General features: G+C 43.6%; 1 protein-coding gene across 4 annotated transcripts; it reads right to left on the bottom strand.

The window, feature by feature from the left end:
* Positions 1-97: 97 nt before the first annotated feature.
* On the bottom strand, positions 98-14,388 carry LOC147012819 (rab9 effector protein with kelch motifs-like). Of its 4 annotated transcripts, none has more exons than XM_085854062.1 (8): positions 14,063-14,388; positions 11,355-11,512; positions 10,946-11,098; positions 6,639-6,800; positions 5,564-5,713; positions 3,871-4,020; positions 3,401-3,700; positions 98-258 (listed from the first exon to the last, which is right to left on the bottom strand). In XM_085854062.1, exons 1-8 carry the CDS (start codon positions 14,113-14,115, stop codon positions 116-118), a joined length of 1,269 nt encoding a protein of 422 aa, XP_085710188.1. In that variant the 5' UTR covers positions 14,116-14,388; the 3' UTR covers positions 98-115. The 4 variants fall into 4 exon arrangements, with proteins under 4 accessions (XP_085710188.1, XP_085710187.1, XP_085710190.1 ...); XM_085854061.1 differs by having other exon boundaries at positions 98-261; XM_085854064.1 differs by lacking the exon at positions 98-258 and adding an exon at positions 272-2,164 and having other exon boundaries at positions 14,063-14,387.
* Positions 14,389-16,389: the final 2,001 nt, after the last annotated feature.

Consider the following 16,389-nt stretch of genomic DNA (forward strand, 5'->3'; position numbering starts at 1 on the left):
TGAGAACCATCAAAGATGCCAACTTTCAACTTCTCCATGGTCAATCCTGGAAAAGCCTGGCACAAGTAAGTGAAGCAGTCACCATCTTTGTCCAGAGCCTTGGTGAACTGCTTGATTAAGCCGAGCTTGATGTGCAGCGGTGGGAAGAGTATTCTGTCTCTGTCCACCAGAGGGTCGTTGATGACGTTCCTTTCTTTGCATGGCACCAATTCCTCCCGCACAGGCCAGTCCTTCTTCGTGTAATGCTGAGCACGGTCCCTACTATCCCACATGCACAGAAAACATGGGTACTTGGTGAAGCCAGACTGTTGTCCCAACAAAAAGTTCACCATCTTCAGGTCAACACAAATAAACCACTTATGCTGATCATAACCAATTTTCTCCAGCACGTACTTCACCGCTTCATACTTCTCCTTCAGTGTAGTCGAGTGAGCGATGGGTACAGAGGCAAAATGGTTGCCGTTGTGTAGCAGAACACATTTCAGTGATCGCTTGCTGCTGTCAATGAACAGTCTCCAATCTTTGGGTTCGTACTGTGGCACTCCAAGCTTGAGCAGAAGCGAATGTCATAAATTGGCGCATGTAGGTATTGTACATTCTTCAGAGTTCATTATTTCAAGAAATACAACTTTTTTGCATCACATTATTACAAAATCTGCCCCATTAACTTTAGTTTTGATCCACGAACTTTATGCTTTGCCTCACCAATTTTTGGAAGATTTTGAGGTTTTATGACTTCAAACTGATCCCTTTTCGACATAATCACCCAGAACTATCGTACCTGAATACTTCTTGTCATTAAAATAATTATTTCCAATCAAAACAATTATTTGACATGACATTTTACCCCCACCAACTTCTTCTAAAATGCTCCACACATGCGTACATGTGAACAAAAATGTAAAAAACGACATGTGGCCATATCTCAAAAACTTGACCTGATTGAACAAAACTAATGTGAGTTTTGGATTCAGCGCATCAGATTCGTCCTAAATCAGCTTAAAAAATGCAGACAACAAATTTGTTGTTGACCAGTGTAATTTTTTAGGCGATTTCCATTAGTGGAGATATTTTGACGTCATAACTTTTTTTCTAGGAGGAATTTTCAAAATCGGAGATCGTTACTGTCTGCGCAGGGTATTTTTACATATATATGCCAAGTGTCAGGAAGTTTTGATGAAAACTGTAGGCTGTGAAACAAAAAAGTCCACAAGAAGAAGATGAAGAACAACAACGTGAGTACGTCTTAGAGATCCTCCACGAGGATCTAAGAAGTCCACAAGAACAAGCGATATATTGGTGATTTAAATTAGAAACCGGTTAAAAAAGGGAATTTAATTTTAAAATATTACATTTGCTCAAAATCTAAATGCGCATTTCATATTGCATTGCGTATAAATAGATGTAGAGGGGCCATTCAAAAGTTACCATAAGTAACGCTTTCATTTCCCTCCAATACTTCATATTCCTTATTCTGATCAAGTTCTGTATTTTCCCCATCTTGCGCCAACCTGCAGCACTCACACAGTTCACCGTCAAATTGGCCCTTCCGGTAAAACTACCTCAATGCAGGATCACCGCTCCCCTTCACTCACTTGTTCCTCTTTAGTCCTACCTGTGGAACCAACCTCCACATCCTCTTCAATCTCATTCTTCTCTCCATGTCTTCAGGACAGTTGTTCACCACCATCTTAGATCGTCCCCAATCCAAAACCATGATCTTTTTTGCCCTCGTAACCCAACCCCATCCCAGGCTCTCCTTCCACATTTCCAGTTTTCCCTCCTGAGAGTTCCCTTCTCTTTCCATCTTGTCCACCTCATGCATCCTCGACTGCCCCCCCCCAATTCCTCCCAACATCAATTGTTTGTCTGCCTCCCCTTGTATTGGCCTCTGGCTCTGCTGTTGGTGTTTCCCCCCTCTTGTCTGCTGTTCCTTTTGTCCTCTTGTGTCCTGATGTGTTCAGTGTACTCGTCTGAGCTTTTCCACGAGCCTCAACTATGTATATAAAAGTTATGTATAAAAAGACAACAGTCCCCAATTCATAATTTCGGTAGAGGACATAGTTCGACACTCATATTATGTAGGCTCGTCATCGCAATGAACTTTCGTCTCGTCATCACGGCGACACGATAGCAGGCTGAGTCGCAGGTTCCGGATCCACTCCTGAACACGCAAGAACAGGGATAGGATAGTCTCGTGAGATAGGGTAGACGTCACAGCTCCGAATGGCATCATGCACCACAGCCGCTGCTCGACACGTGGACACTTACTTACAGACTTGGTATTATCTTTAAAATGAAACAAAAAGTTAATGACATTATGAGTCAAAATTAAAAACATTCAAAATTTAAAACATTCAAGTCTTATTTTCAAAATGATTAATGGGTTCTTTTGATTGATAACCCCGGAAGGCCATAGAGGCCGTAGGCAGGCCATTTTTGAAATGACGCTCCCAAAACGCCGGGTTTCACCCCAAAATGACCTTGAGGGGTGACCTTGACCTCAAATCGTTGAAATAAAATCAGAATCAGATTCCCCGACCCCGAAAACCCCTAAAAAGTGGTATTATTCATGATTCTTGCCCCTTTGGCTTTTTAACTACGATTGACCGCTAACCCGGATGGCGGCCATAATTGGATTTCGCCAATATGGCGGCCCCGGGGGGCGCCCGTCTAAAATAGAAAAAGTATGGCATGGGCGACATATGGGCCAAATTTGGTGCTTTTGGAAGAATCTAAACCAAACAGTCCCTATAATGCCCTAACATCCCTGACTAAAAGACCAAACCATGAGAAATGAACTAACCACCAGATGACATCATAATTAAATGATAAAAAGTCTCTGGTTTAAATAAAGAAAACCAAAATGGTTTGCTATTTCCTTTCCCAGCAATAACAATGGCAGGAATTTGCAAAAAAAAAAACAATTCAGGATGCTGGCACATCATGGCCTTCTCTTGTGAAAGACAGATGGTGGGATCTCAGCAAATGCGAGCAGATGGAACACACAGCTTAATGTCATTGCTATCACCCTGCTTCTGAAGCACCAGGGTGATGGATTACAGTCCTGTGAGGAATCAAAACAAGTCGAGTACACCACCTTGAGCCGTTGTGCCAGTCCCGGAAATTATGAATTAGAAACAGTCAAGAAATGCGCATTGCTGCGGAAAGCAATCCCAATAGCAAATTGATGTCAAAAGTCACAAAATGATCAGTTCACTAAAGGAAGTTTTAAATAACTAAATGAAACATGTATTTTAATTCGACACTTCTTTAGCATCTCATTGAATGAAAATCACTGCAGAGTCGTTAAATAAATTTCCTTTGTCATCCATTCCACCAAAAACAAAACAAAGATGGATCACGTTCACTCCCAGCTCAGACCGGTTGCTGTGATCACCTGACTCTTGGCTGCTCAACCTCAGAAGGTTGATTTTGGTGTCGATGTCCTGAATTTTGCCCTTGTCCAGTTGATTTTCCTCTGGATATCTCTCACCGATTAAGGTACCGGCTTGCTGCTCCATGGAGGACAATTGTCCAATTGCATAATGTGTTTTCCCAGCAGCTTCAGAAAGAACCCTTGGGGTGAAGCTCGAGGACGAGTCTCTATGAACCTTCCAAGGAATAAGGCACATCGAAAAGTCCAGACGGGAAGCTGGAGAAGGCCCTCGTATCTGTTTTAGTGTCCATACAAGGGTTTCTGAAGATAAAGCAACATGACGACAGTAAGTTTTCTTTAAAACATTGAAGGATATTCCTTTCAACGACCATTTTTTAATCATGGTAATGGTTACAATGACGAAATATACAGGAGGGCTAAACTTAAGAACATGGAAGTTATGTTTAAAAATACAAAACTTGCAGCCTTACTTGTATCAAGTATGTGCAGTTTGTCAGAAAGACCTTCTTCTCCAAGACCTCCAAACATGTAGACCAGAGAACCGAAGGACACTGCAGAATGGGATGCGACACCCTGTGGTACATCTCCCTCGGTCAGGATTTCTGACCAGGCCATGGATTCTGAAGAAAAAAAACTATCATTGAAATACTGGCCCATTTTAACATTGTGAAAAGATCACAGTTGCTTTATGACATCTCAACAAAAGCTTCAAAACTGTTTTAAGTGGGAGCCAATTTAATGGAGCAGGCTATTCCTTGGAAGTAAAGCCGCTTGTGCCATTTTCTTAAACCCTTTCTAAGCCAGTACTGACAAAAAGAGCTACAGTTAGCTTCATTTTCAGACAACAGGTGAACAGGTCACACAAATCAGGTGAACAAGTGTTTCATAAAGAACAAGTGATTCCTGCCACCCCCATATATCATTACACAAAAGAAAGGATCTTTTTCATAAAGAAAGGAGGTGTGCAAAGGTGCATTTGGAGATTTTAAAAAAAGAAGCCAGAAGGGCACTATTCGATGTCGCGACGTCACCAGATCTGCCTCCACCCACATTATTACATCGTTATACATTCTTGTTCCAAGTTTGATTTAAATCCCTGAACTCCTGATTCAAAATATTAAATAATTCTAGCTGCCAGAACATGCATCCGATCGTGTTGAAATTTAAAGCATATATTCCCCCATGACGACTAGATCATACCTGTGACGTTGCAAGACGATTGATGAAGCAATTCAAGATAAATAAATTTTAAAAGATTTTTGTTCAATCCAATACGGCTGCCAGACCATGCGACCGATTAATTATCCGTGAACACCCTGGTATCCCCAAGGCTTGGAGAACATGTGGGTGAAGATTTCCCATCGATCTGCCAAGCCATTCTGGAGAGGAATATTTTTAAATGTTTATTTATTCTTCAAAAGATCATAGCTGCCAAACCATGTGGAGAACTTTTTGTTCCTCATGGATAGGCAATCATACTGTTTCGGAGAAGGAGATTTTTGAACGTTTTTATTTTTATAAAAAAAAAAATTATGGCTGCCAAACCACATGACCAATGACATCATCAATTATACCCCCACCCCCTCCCTCCCCGTACAATTTAGCCCCAGATGACCCTCAAAAAATTTCATTCTGATTGGATAAAGCGTTCAACGTATGCAATTATGACATCATAACAAAGCCACCTACGACATCGTAAAAAAAAAAACAATCACACCTATTCCTCATGAGGAGTACTTGACATGTGCCAAGTTTCATTTTTTTTTTCTTGGAGTGGTTTCAGACAGACAGAGGTCCAAAGTTTTTCCTTTTTTCCAAAATGGCTGCTTCACCACGTGACCTATGACATCATGATTATCATTGAAACATTCCACATGAGCAGTCGCACTTATGGTGACAATTTTGTGTCAATCGGATTAGCAGTTGTGAGAAAATTAGCACGGATGGACATATCTATGTAAGTACATACGGACGGACGGACGGACAGACAACCCGAAAACATAATGCCTCCGGCGACTTCGTTAGCGGAGGTATAAAAAAAAACATGAAGATGAACAACCAGCACTAACTGATTAGCCATCCTCGAATCCATACAAATACAAAGGAGAAAAAGAGATCATAAACACTATCAATGGTGTGTGAATTTGCAAATCAGATACCCACGGGTGTCCAGGGAGTGGAGATCATTCTTGAAGTTGTTGCCATCCATCCCACCATGAATTAGCACCTTCGATTCCACAGCAACCATTGTGTGTCCTTGCCGGGGTTGTGGAGGGTTTCCGCTGGTGTGTGGCTGAGACCATGTGTGAGAAACTACAAAAGGATATTAAAATGGGGGAATAAGTTCCAGCTCAAGTTACATTTTGCTTTGATAAGCATTCTTTAAACCATGAGGCAGAACCATTGCGAAAATGATGGACACGTCATTGAATCATTCAGTTCTGAATCCAAATGTGGACTCGTCGTAGTAGTAGTGGTAGTATTATGAAACAGTGACCAAATACTGCATTAGAGTCAATCAAAAGGAACCCACATCAGGAAAGAGCAAAGATGGAGTCATTGCTTTGTAGTAATAGTAGTCCAAGGCTACAGTACTACTACTACCACTACTACTACTACTACTAGTAGTAGTAGTACTACTACTACTACTACTTCATTCTTCTTCTTAACTGACCCATATTATTATGGTGGTGAACATTTTTGGCTTAAGTCTTTCAGAAATCCGCGAGACAGGACTGATGTTCAACCATCGGTGGTAGAAATTTATAATTTGGTCAAATTATTGGCAATAACTTTCCTACTCTTCAGGAAAGACCCCGCGGGATATTTCACGTCCACCAACACCCACTTCTGGCAGATTGGTCCTGCAGCTTAACGTCCATACGATGGATGGCACACGCATCGATGGCTCACCGTGCCTGAGACACACAAAGCAGCAGTTTCTAGCTGTGTCGAGAGTGAAACCCAAGCTGCACATCTCACAGGTAAGTGTTTATACCTCCAAGCTATCTCTCCAGCCAGGGTCCAAATCTGGACTGCACAATACCTGACATTTTCAGTTGTTACTGATTGCAAGACAATGAGGCAGATAATGAGATAATGAACAAAACAATGACGTCTTCATTACAAAATTTCTCGAGAGATCTGATGTCATTCTTAACGGATCTCATGAGAAATAATAGGCTTTTGTAAGGGCGTTTTGAGATGAGGAAGCACTTGACATCAGCTCCATACACACCAGTATCAAACACGTGTAGCTTGGGATCTCTCACAGGTGCAGAACCTTTCTCCCCACCACCCCATAAGAACAAGCGATCCCCAACAAGGGCTGCGGCCCCGTGACAAGTTCTCGGACTTGGGGGTACACCCCGAGTTTCTGGGTTGCTCCAACTCCCTCCATCTGATAGGAAAAGTGAAAGAATGGAGAAAGCACTGGTTAAACAAATAAGAAAGCTTCATTGTTCTGCATGACCATAGTTTTTGTTTACTTCATCAGAGATTGAAGTCGACAAATTATAATCAATGCAATTGTAAAACAATTTTGGTATAAGAGGCATCTGTGAGCCGAAGGATTTTGTTCAGATTCTTCCAAAACTATTGTAAAATACATGACCAGTTGAACAAAAGCAGGCTATTCCTTTATATTTTTCTTTCATTCAGATATATTTTCCCATGGAAGCTGAAAGACGGGTTTCCATAGTTCTCAACGCAATATTGATCGAAGTATGCTAACCGCCATGGGAAGCAAGGAGAAGCTGACGTTTTGGGAGTTAACCCCTCTTTTATGGAAAGCAAGGAGAAGCTGACGTTTTGGGAGTTAACCCCTCTTTTATGGGAAGCAAGGAGAAGCTGACGTTTTGGAAGTTAACCCCTCTTTTACTCTGACCAAGGGTCAAAGCCAAAAACGTCATCATCCCTTTGCAGCTCCAATGGTGGTTTACATCCATCAATCAACGTTCTGTTGATTCCATCAATTGTTCTACTTGTCCACTGATGCAGGTCGATGCTAGTCTTTACGAGGAAGCCTAGTTTTCCATTTCCTTCGGTCTGTCAATCTGTTATCCCATAGGTTCTGAAAGAGTTGTTAAAAACAACTATCAGCACCAAAAGCAAGCAACACAGGCAACACCTTTCCAAAATCATCAAAATCAAATTAAGACCATTGTGGAAATTACTCCTTGGGGTTAATGAATCCTTAGTATAGTGCAGTTATTTCCTTAAATTATCGAGCAGATACAACCCGTTGCTTCTCTGGTGGGGATATTGGGGAGCGGGGGTGGGGGGGGAGAAAGAGGGAGGGGGAGAGAGGAGGGAGGGGAAGAGAGTGGAGGGAGAGAGGGGAGGGAGGGGAAGAGAGAGGAGGGAGGGGAGGGAGAGAGAGGAGAGAGGGGAAGGAGAGAGGGGAGGAAGAGAGAGGAGAGAGGGGAGGGAGAGAGAGGAGGGAGGAGAGGGAGAGAGAGAGGAGGGAGGGGAGGGAGAAAGAGGAGGGAGGGAGAGGAAGGAGGGAGGGGAAGAGAGAGGAGGGAGGGGGAGCAAGGAGGGGGCACAGGAGGATGGGGTAGCTAGGGAGGGGAGAGCTTGGAAGTGTGGGGGGGGGAGAGTGAGGAAAGAGTGGGTGGGAAGAGCAACACCTCACCAAACTTCGCTATACACTCTGGGAAGGGGGTTGTGAGCGAGGAAGGGGAGGGGGAAGTGGGGAAAGGGAAGGGGTTTGGGAGGCCGTTGGCATGAGGGGAGGGGTTCTTGACTTAAGTTTGGTAGTGGGATTTGTGGAGAAGTGATGGGGAGGGGGGGGAGGGTTAGTACAGGATTAAACAAAATGGGATACGTTGAAACAGAACGTTAATGCAGCACATGGAGACCGTCCAGAGATGTCCATGGGGGATGGAGAAGGGAGGGGACTTGGGAGGAGGTGAGTGTGAAGAGAGGGGGAGGGAAGGCAGCGTGATGGGAAGGGAAGGCAATGTGAGGTGAAGGGAAAGTAAGGCAGCATGAAGGGAAGGTGGTGTGAGAAGAAGGGAAGGTGGTGTGAAGGGAAGGTAGTGTGAGAAGAAGGGATGGCAGCATGAAGGGAAGGTGGTGTGAGGTGAAGGGAAAGTAAGGCAGTGTGAGGTGAAGGGAAGGTGGTGTGAGAAGAAGGGAAGGTGGTGTGAGGGGAAGGGAAAGTAAGGCAGTGTGAGGGGAAGGGAAGGTAGTGTGAGAAGAAGGGAAGGCAGCGTAAGGAGAAGGGAAGGTGGTATGAGGTGAAGGGAAAGTAAGGCAGTGTGAGGGGAAGGGAAGGTGGTGTGAGGGGAAGGGAAGGTGGTCTGAGGGGAAGGGAAAGTAAGGCAGTGTGAGGGGAAGGGAAGGTGGTGTGAGAAGAAGGGAAAGTAAGGCAGTGTGAGGGGAAGGGAAGGTGGTGTGAAAAGGGAAGGCAGCGTAAGGAGAAAGGAAGGTGGTGTGAGGTGAAGGGAAAGTAAGGCAGCGTGAAGGGAAGAGAAGGGCGATAAAAAATGCTCAAACAGCAACATTTTCTTTTTAACCACCTGGTTCTATATAAAACTGGGCAGAAGCATTTAAAAACCACGCTACCTACCTGTCAAATTAAAAACTAAACCATCAATCCTTAATAGTCCCCTTTACAGAGGGGGAGGGATGGGGAGCAGGGGGAGAGAGGGAGAGCGGTGGGAGAGAGAGGGATCAGGGAGGGAGGGAGAGGGGTGTGAAAGAGAGGATTGTGAGAGAGAGAGAGAGAGAGAGAGAGAGAGAGAGAGAGAGAGAGAGAGAGAGAGAGAGAGAGAGAGAGAGAGAGAGAGAGAGAGAGAGAGAGAGAGAGAGAGATGAGAGAGGAAGAGGGGAGAGAGAGTGGAGGGGGGAGAGAGAGGGGGGAGGAGGGAGAGAGGAGGAGCAGGGAGAGAGAGGTGAGGGGAGGAAGAGGGGAGAGTGAGAGAAGAGGAGGGGGAGATTCCGGCAGATGGGACGTCCAGTTTAACGTCCATCCAAGAGACAGCACACACATTGATGAATCACCCTGCCTGTGAAACACCTGGATGACAGTTTATAGCTCTGAGTCTGGATTCAAACCCAGGCTAGACAGCTTAGAGTGAGCATACTTACATCTTGACTATCCTGCCGTGATGTGGCGATTCATTGAATTTGAACCGGAACATCCGGCGGCAGTAACACTAGTGGCCTGTCGCAGCTAAGTGGGAGCCACCCTGTTCCAATGCTTGTATTTAAATAACAGTAAATAAACACAAATATGAGTAAACTAGCCTTCTTCAAACCCTCACAGTCAAGTTAGAGCATTGAAAAATCTATTTTAAAAAAGTATACTTTAATGACCGTCAGATGTCAGGATCATAAGATTCATGTACGTTAAATGCTATCAGCTGAAAAAGCAGTCATATTTCCAGTTTCATTTTGAGATTTTCAGATGTTGTTTAATTTATCTGATATTCGTCATTGGAACTTGGTTTTGAAAAGTTTATTTCAACAGAAAGAGTGAACTTTCCTTTCCAGAACATGTTACAGTTTGGAAATCGATCAAAAATTGGCTGAGTGGCATGTGATAGAGTGAAATTTATCCTAGTTTCACTTTGAATGCCTATTCAGGGATGAAAAAATAAAAGTGCCTGTGCTGTTCTGTGAAGTGTGCTTAAAGTGGCTGAGATGAGGCTCATTTTACCAACAATAATCATATTATCTAATTTTACAAACATTATAGACATATTTTGATTAAATACCGCTCACTGACCACGCGTTTCAAGATTTCAAATTTGTACGCCATTACGAGACAATCAATATTATACACAATACAATTTAACCTGAATCATTGAATTAGAAATCTCTTACCCCAAATGATACATTTCTGTGATGACCCTCTTTGCAGGGAAAATACAGGTTTGCCTCAATCTTCCTCAACAGTTAAAGGGAGATTTTTTTTCTTGTCCGCCATTACGCGACAATTATGGAATTCTGGAATTATTGCTGAAATATTGAGGTGAGTGAATGTTTTAAGTATTTGGACATTAAAATAGATAAAATAGATGAATCAGACTGACTTCACAAGTCTATGAACAATAATGCTCAAATATTTATCTGACAACCATTTGGAGGGAAGAAAATTTAATTTTTTATTCATGTCCATCGAGAAATATGAAATTTGCCAAAATTTGATACTATCGTGTCGCGACATCCTGGCCTAACAAGTGGAACGGATTGTCATAGTAAGTGTCCATGATATTTAAATGTTTATCAGTCTGGTTCCTTTCCTGAGTTGTGTTTGTCTGAATTGATAAACTGTTTTTTGCCTTGTGTTCCATATATGCTCCAGTTTATGGAATAGTTAATGATTTGATAATTTCATGAAGTTCATTTTTGATAATTTTTGGTCAGTTTTGGAACGAAGTGGCTCCCACTTAGCTGCGACAGGCCTAGTCTAATTTGCACATCATCAATAAAAATTAAAAAAAGAGATGCAATGAAGAACAACAAATCACCAACAGAAAAAGTAAACACGTGAACAATGTAGTGATGTCGTGCAATTCCAGATAAAGAACAGACCAACATCCAGGAACTGCATGCTGTTCAGGTTGCTGCTGGTGTTTGCACCACCAAAGACCCAGAGATGCTTGTTATCCTTTGGCAGCAAGAAGGAGGTGTGTTCATAGCGATGTTTGAGGCCATGCCAGGCCGGGTGGCACCAAGTGTGCTTATCTGCAGAAACACGCAGGAAAAAATTAAGAGGTCTTTAGAGTAAAGGAGACAACGAGAGGATAATTTTACAAGCTCAGGTTTATAAAAAATTCAAAGTTCAGGAGTGCGGCAAGTGCAAATAACTTCCCTTTTTATCTGAACAACCTACTTGCTCAAAACATGACAGGCTGTCCCCACTTGAGCCAAACACTCGGAAAAAAAAACCCGGAAATATTAATCACAGAGAACCAACAAAGACTAAAACACAAATATTGACCTAAATCAAGAAGTATGGTCTCGGTGATGTTGCCATGAGGATGTGCTCCTCCAACTACTGCCAATTTCCCGAGCTCCCCGTGCTCACTTGAGGGGATGTACGAACATGTATGACCCACTCTGGCTCCTGGTAGTTTTCCTTGTGGCTGCAGAGAGTACCTTTGACAAACATGATGGAGGACCAAAGGAAAATGAAATAGAGCAAAAGGAAACCATCATGTCTCATGTGTACATCAGCGGTAATCTCTCATGTATATCCCATGACTTACGGCACAGAAGGATTATAAAGCATGCAGGACCAGTTTGTCCTTCGAAATTTAGGTTATTTTGAGGGAAAACAATATCTCAGTGATAGTGTTGTCATTCCCAATGCATCTCCTTCTGGGTTTCATTACTTTAAGAGGACAACTAAAATTCGGTTGTGGTGGAAACAGGGGCTGCTGCATCATGCAGGAGGTAGAAGGAAGGGGGTAGGAGGCAGGAGGTAGGACAAAGGACGTAGGAGGCAGGAGGTAGGACAAAGGACGTAGGAGGCAGGACGTGGGAGGCAGGAGGTAGGACGTAGGAGGCAGGAGGCGGGAGGTAGGAGGTAGGAGGTAGGACACAGGACGTAGGAGGCGGGAGGTGGGAGGCAGGACGTAGGAGGAAAGAGGAAGGACGTTGGAGGCAGGAGGCAGGACGTAGGAGGCAGGACACAGGACGTAGGAGGCAGGACACAGGACACAGGACGTAGGACGTAGGACGTAGGAGGCAGGAGGCAGGAGGAAGGACGTCGGAGGCAGGAGGAAGGAGGTAGGAGGCACGTACTTATCAAAAGGTGAATGTGCCGTCAGTGTTTGTTCATTTCTCATCCAACCACCATCCCCAGTCCACATATGTGTTGATAAACCGATAAGTTGAATTCATGTGGTGTTGATATCATGAAGACATGCTGGGGTAAATGGCGAGCCCCTCCTGTGTCACAGTTCCTACTATGAAGCTGCCAATCATCCACAATGGGCAGTGAGCATACCATGAATGTCCCACAGTACATGTGGTGAAGCTTTCGGTAAAATTAACCACAGATATGACTTATCACTTTAATTTTCTCACAGAGACACAACTTCTCCATCATAAACCAATAACCAACTAAAGAAGTGTCATCGCGATCTTCGACGATTTCCAAACGACCTGAAGATTAAAATTAATTAACAGAAATTAAATAATAAAGAGCAATATCAGAAAATAATAATTATTAAAACAGTAACAGCGGTTGCTACCTCCGCTCCTGAAGGTGGAAGGAGGTTTTCTTTTCACCTCTTTCTGTTTGTTACTTATGAAATCTAAAGATTCTAAAGACAAATCTAAAGATTTCGTAAGTATATTGATGACTTCCGTCCTCTGTTTGTGTGTTTGTTTGTTTGTGTGTTTGTTACTTACGAAATCTAAAGATTTCGTAAGTATATTGATGCCTTCCGTTTCTGTTTGTTTGTTTGTTTGTTTGTAGGCACGATAACTCGAGAAAGGAAGAAGCTACCAATGTCAAATTACACCACGTGATTCAGGAGGGTGGTGGCTTGCGCTGATTAGATTTTGGTCAAAATCGGTCAAAGGTCAAGGTTACAGTGAGGTCAAACATCCAAAACATTCGATTTTTGATGGTTTGGTACAGAATCATTGTAGAAACTTCTGGTTTGCGTCGCGACCTTCTCAAGAGACAGCTTTTATTAGACAAGGTCAGAGGTCAAGTTGACAATTTCGTAAGTACCAGTCTATGACTGTTTGTTTGTGTGTTTGTTTACCCTGTAGCAGCCACACCGTTTCAGCGGTCATGACCAAACTGGGTACAGATGTCGGCCATGGTCCAACTTGGACACTTGTCGTTTTTGGTGAATATAGGTCAAAGGTGAAGGTCAAGGTCACCGAAAAACCGAAATTCTTATTTTCGCAATAACGTCCACTAAAATGGTCGTATCGACTTAAAACCAAATCCAAAATGTACATCTTTCAATTCTGCATCCAACCATATGTCTCATTGGGGTGTCACACCAACACCCTTCTTAGCGGTCGGGGGTCGAATATCAGGGGGGTCGAATTTCTGGGAGGGGGGGGGGTCGGGTCAAAACTTTCAAATTGCGATAAAAACACCATTTCAAGTCCGATTGACTTCCAAGTTAGGATCATGACCAAACTAAGTGCTATAACTCATTAAACAGGAGCACTATCGACTTGTAAGAACCAAATTGATTTGCAGGTTTTTGTTTTTTCACAGATCCTGGAGATATGACAAAGTTATTCCGGCAATTCCTTGCTCAACGAGCAATTTCATTTGTTTGTCTGTCTGTTTGTGTGCGGGATATCTCAAAAAGTTGCGGACGGATCCGGATGAAACTTGGGGGACAGGTTGGGTGTGTGACAAGGACGAACTGGTTCGATTTTGGTGAAGTTCCGGATGCGAATCCGGGATTTATTTAATTTTTCATGTGATTCTTCACCATTGAGAGATCGGGCCAAAAACGATGTATATATATGTATATATATATATATATATATATATATATATATATATATATATATATATATATATATATATATATATATATATATATATATATATATATATATATTGGTCCTGACATGTTCGATTGGTCAGGCATCGTGCGGCCGAGGTGTGCGCACTACCGACTACCCGTCTAGTTTATTTATATAACTAAACGATTTTACACTTACCATTCTCCAGGATTTGGCGATTTTCCCACTGTCAAAGCAGGAAGCTTTTCCATGGTTATTGTTGTTGCAGTTGTAGTTGTAGTTGTTGTAGTCTTTATTCGTGAGCAGCTGTTGCTTACTATTCATGCGAATAACAAGGGTGTTGTTCGTTCGTCAGCGCCTTGCTTGCTATCGCTTTCTCAGCCAGCTGTTACGTGTCAATCGCTTAAGACGCTTGTCTAGCCGCTAGCAAGCGGAGCAAGCAAGAGAGTTCGTTCGTCATGTGAGGAAAAATGTCCACCGGAGTCGGATTCAAAACGATACCACAACCATGAACCAATGACGTCACGTCATTGACGTGTTCAGAGACCCCCCCCCCCCCACCGTGTGCAATGGTAGGTGCATCGATAAGCTTGGCAGGGAGCTCTTCCTTCTGACTCCCAATTTATTTATCTCTCTTTCCCTCCCTCGTACTCTGTAGCCGCTCATGTTAACACAATCAATTCGTTTGGGGAAGTTACCGCAAGAGGATCGAGTAAAACTGAAAACGACGGCCCGGACAGCGTTTGTTCGAGTACCACGATAGCACCGTTGCCATGGATACCGCCATGTTGTTAAACGGTGCCGAGCACTCCGTTGCGTTGGCCTGCTTGCTTGAGCGCTTTGAATCAAGCAAGCCGCTTGTCAAGCGATAGCAAGCTGCTTGCTACCGGAACGCACCACCGGTCGAAAGGGTGTAAATAAATGTCCAAAGGGTCGAAGTGGTCGAAAGGGTCGAAGGGTCTATTAAGCGTCTTAAGTGTTCTCAGGGTCTAAAGTCTAAAGGGTATTGTTGGTATAATCGGTAATTTGGGGAGAATGCAAACAGGTGTGTTCAACCTTGTAGTTTTCATGGCTCACCCTGTTTCGCAGTTGGGGAAGTCCGACATGACGCCATCCTTCAAAAGTATGACGTCATAAATAACTCGGCCAACCGACAGTGAGATGGGAATCAAACACTCCACTAGTCACTACAGATATGTTCCCACAGTAGTTTACAGGGTATAAAGGGGTTTAAAGGGCTATGGGGTCTAACGGGTGTACAGGGCTCCAAAGTGTCCAAGGGGTCAGAAGATAACAACACCTTAACATCACAGACAAGAGGATGGAGGTATTTAAAGATACGGAGAGAGCTCACACACTCACCATGACATTTCATTCGGGACCTTTAAATCCAACAGTCAATCGGCGTGTTCGAATGACGTCACACTTCTGCTCTTGGTTGTGCTGGTTGGTTTGGTTGTGATAAGTGGCTTGATTGTTGCGGATGGTTTTGTTACAGTGGGTGGTTTGGTTGTGGTGTGAGGTTTGGTTGTGTGGGTGGTTTGGTTGTGGTGTGAGGTTTGGTTGTGCTGGGTGGTTTGGTTGTGGTGTGAGGTTTGGTTGTGTGGATGGTTTGGTTGTGGTGAGAGGTTTTGTTGAAGTGGGAGGTTTAGTTGTGACGGTTGGTTTGGTTGTGCTGGGTGGTTTGGTTGTGGTGAGAGGTTTTGTTGTGGTGAAAGGTTTTGTTGTGGTGAGAGGTTTTGTTGTGACGGTTGGTTCCATTGTGCTGGGTGGTTTTGTTGTGACGGTTGGTTTCGTTGTGCTGGGTGGTTTGGTTGTGGTGAAAGGTTTTGTTGTGGTGAGCGGTTTCGTTGTGGTGAGAGGTTTTGTTGTGGTGAAAGGTTTTGTTGTGGTGAAAGGTTTTGTTGTGGTGACGGTTGGTTTCGTTGTGCTGGGTGGTTTGGTTGTGGTGAAAGGTTTTGTTGTGGTGAGAGGTTTCGTTGTGGTGAAAGGTTTTGTTGTGGTGAGAGGTTTTGTTGTGACGGTTGGTTTCGTTGTGCTGGGTGGTTTGGTTGTGGTGAAAGGTTTTGTTGTGGTGAAAGGTTTTGTTGTGACGGTTGGTTTCGTTGTGCTGGGTGGTTTGGTTGTGGTGAAAGGTTTTGTTGTGACGGTTGGTTTCGTTGTGCTGGGTGGTTTGGTTGTGGTGAAAGGTTTTGTTGTGGTGGGTGGTTTGGTTGTGCTGAAAGGCTTTGTTGTGGTGAACGGTTTTGTTGTGACGGTTGGTTTCGTTGTGCTGGGTGGTTTGGTTGTGGTGAAAGGTTTTGTTGTGGTGAAAGGTTTTGTTGTGACGGTTGGTTTCGTTGTGCTGGGTGGTTTGGTTGTGGTGAAAGGTTTTGTTGTGGTGGGTGGTTTGGTTGTGGTGAAAGGTTTTGTTGTGGTGGGTGGTTTGGTTGTGGTGAAAGGTTTTGTTGTGGTGGGTGGTTTGGTTGTGGTGAAAGGTTTTGTTGTGGTGGGTGGTTTGGTTACATTGGGAGGTTTAGTTGTGC

This window comes from Eptatretus burgeri, chromosome 14, assembly GCF_056783735.1.
Source record: "Eptatretus burgeri isolate ZD-2024b chromosome 14, Ebu_testis_v1, whole genome shotgun sequence".
NCBI lineage: Eukaryota > Metazoa > Chordata > Myxini > Myxiniformes > Myxinidae > Eptatretus > Eptatretus burgeri.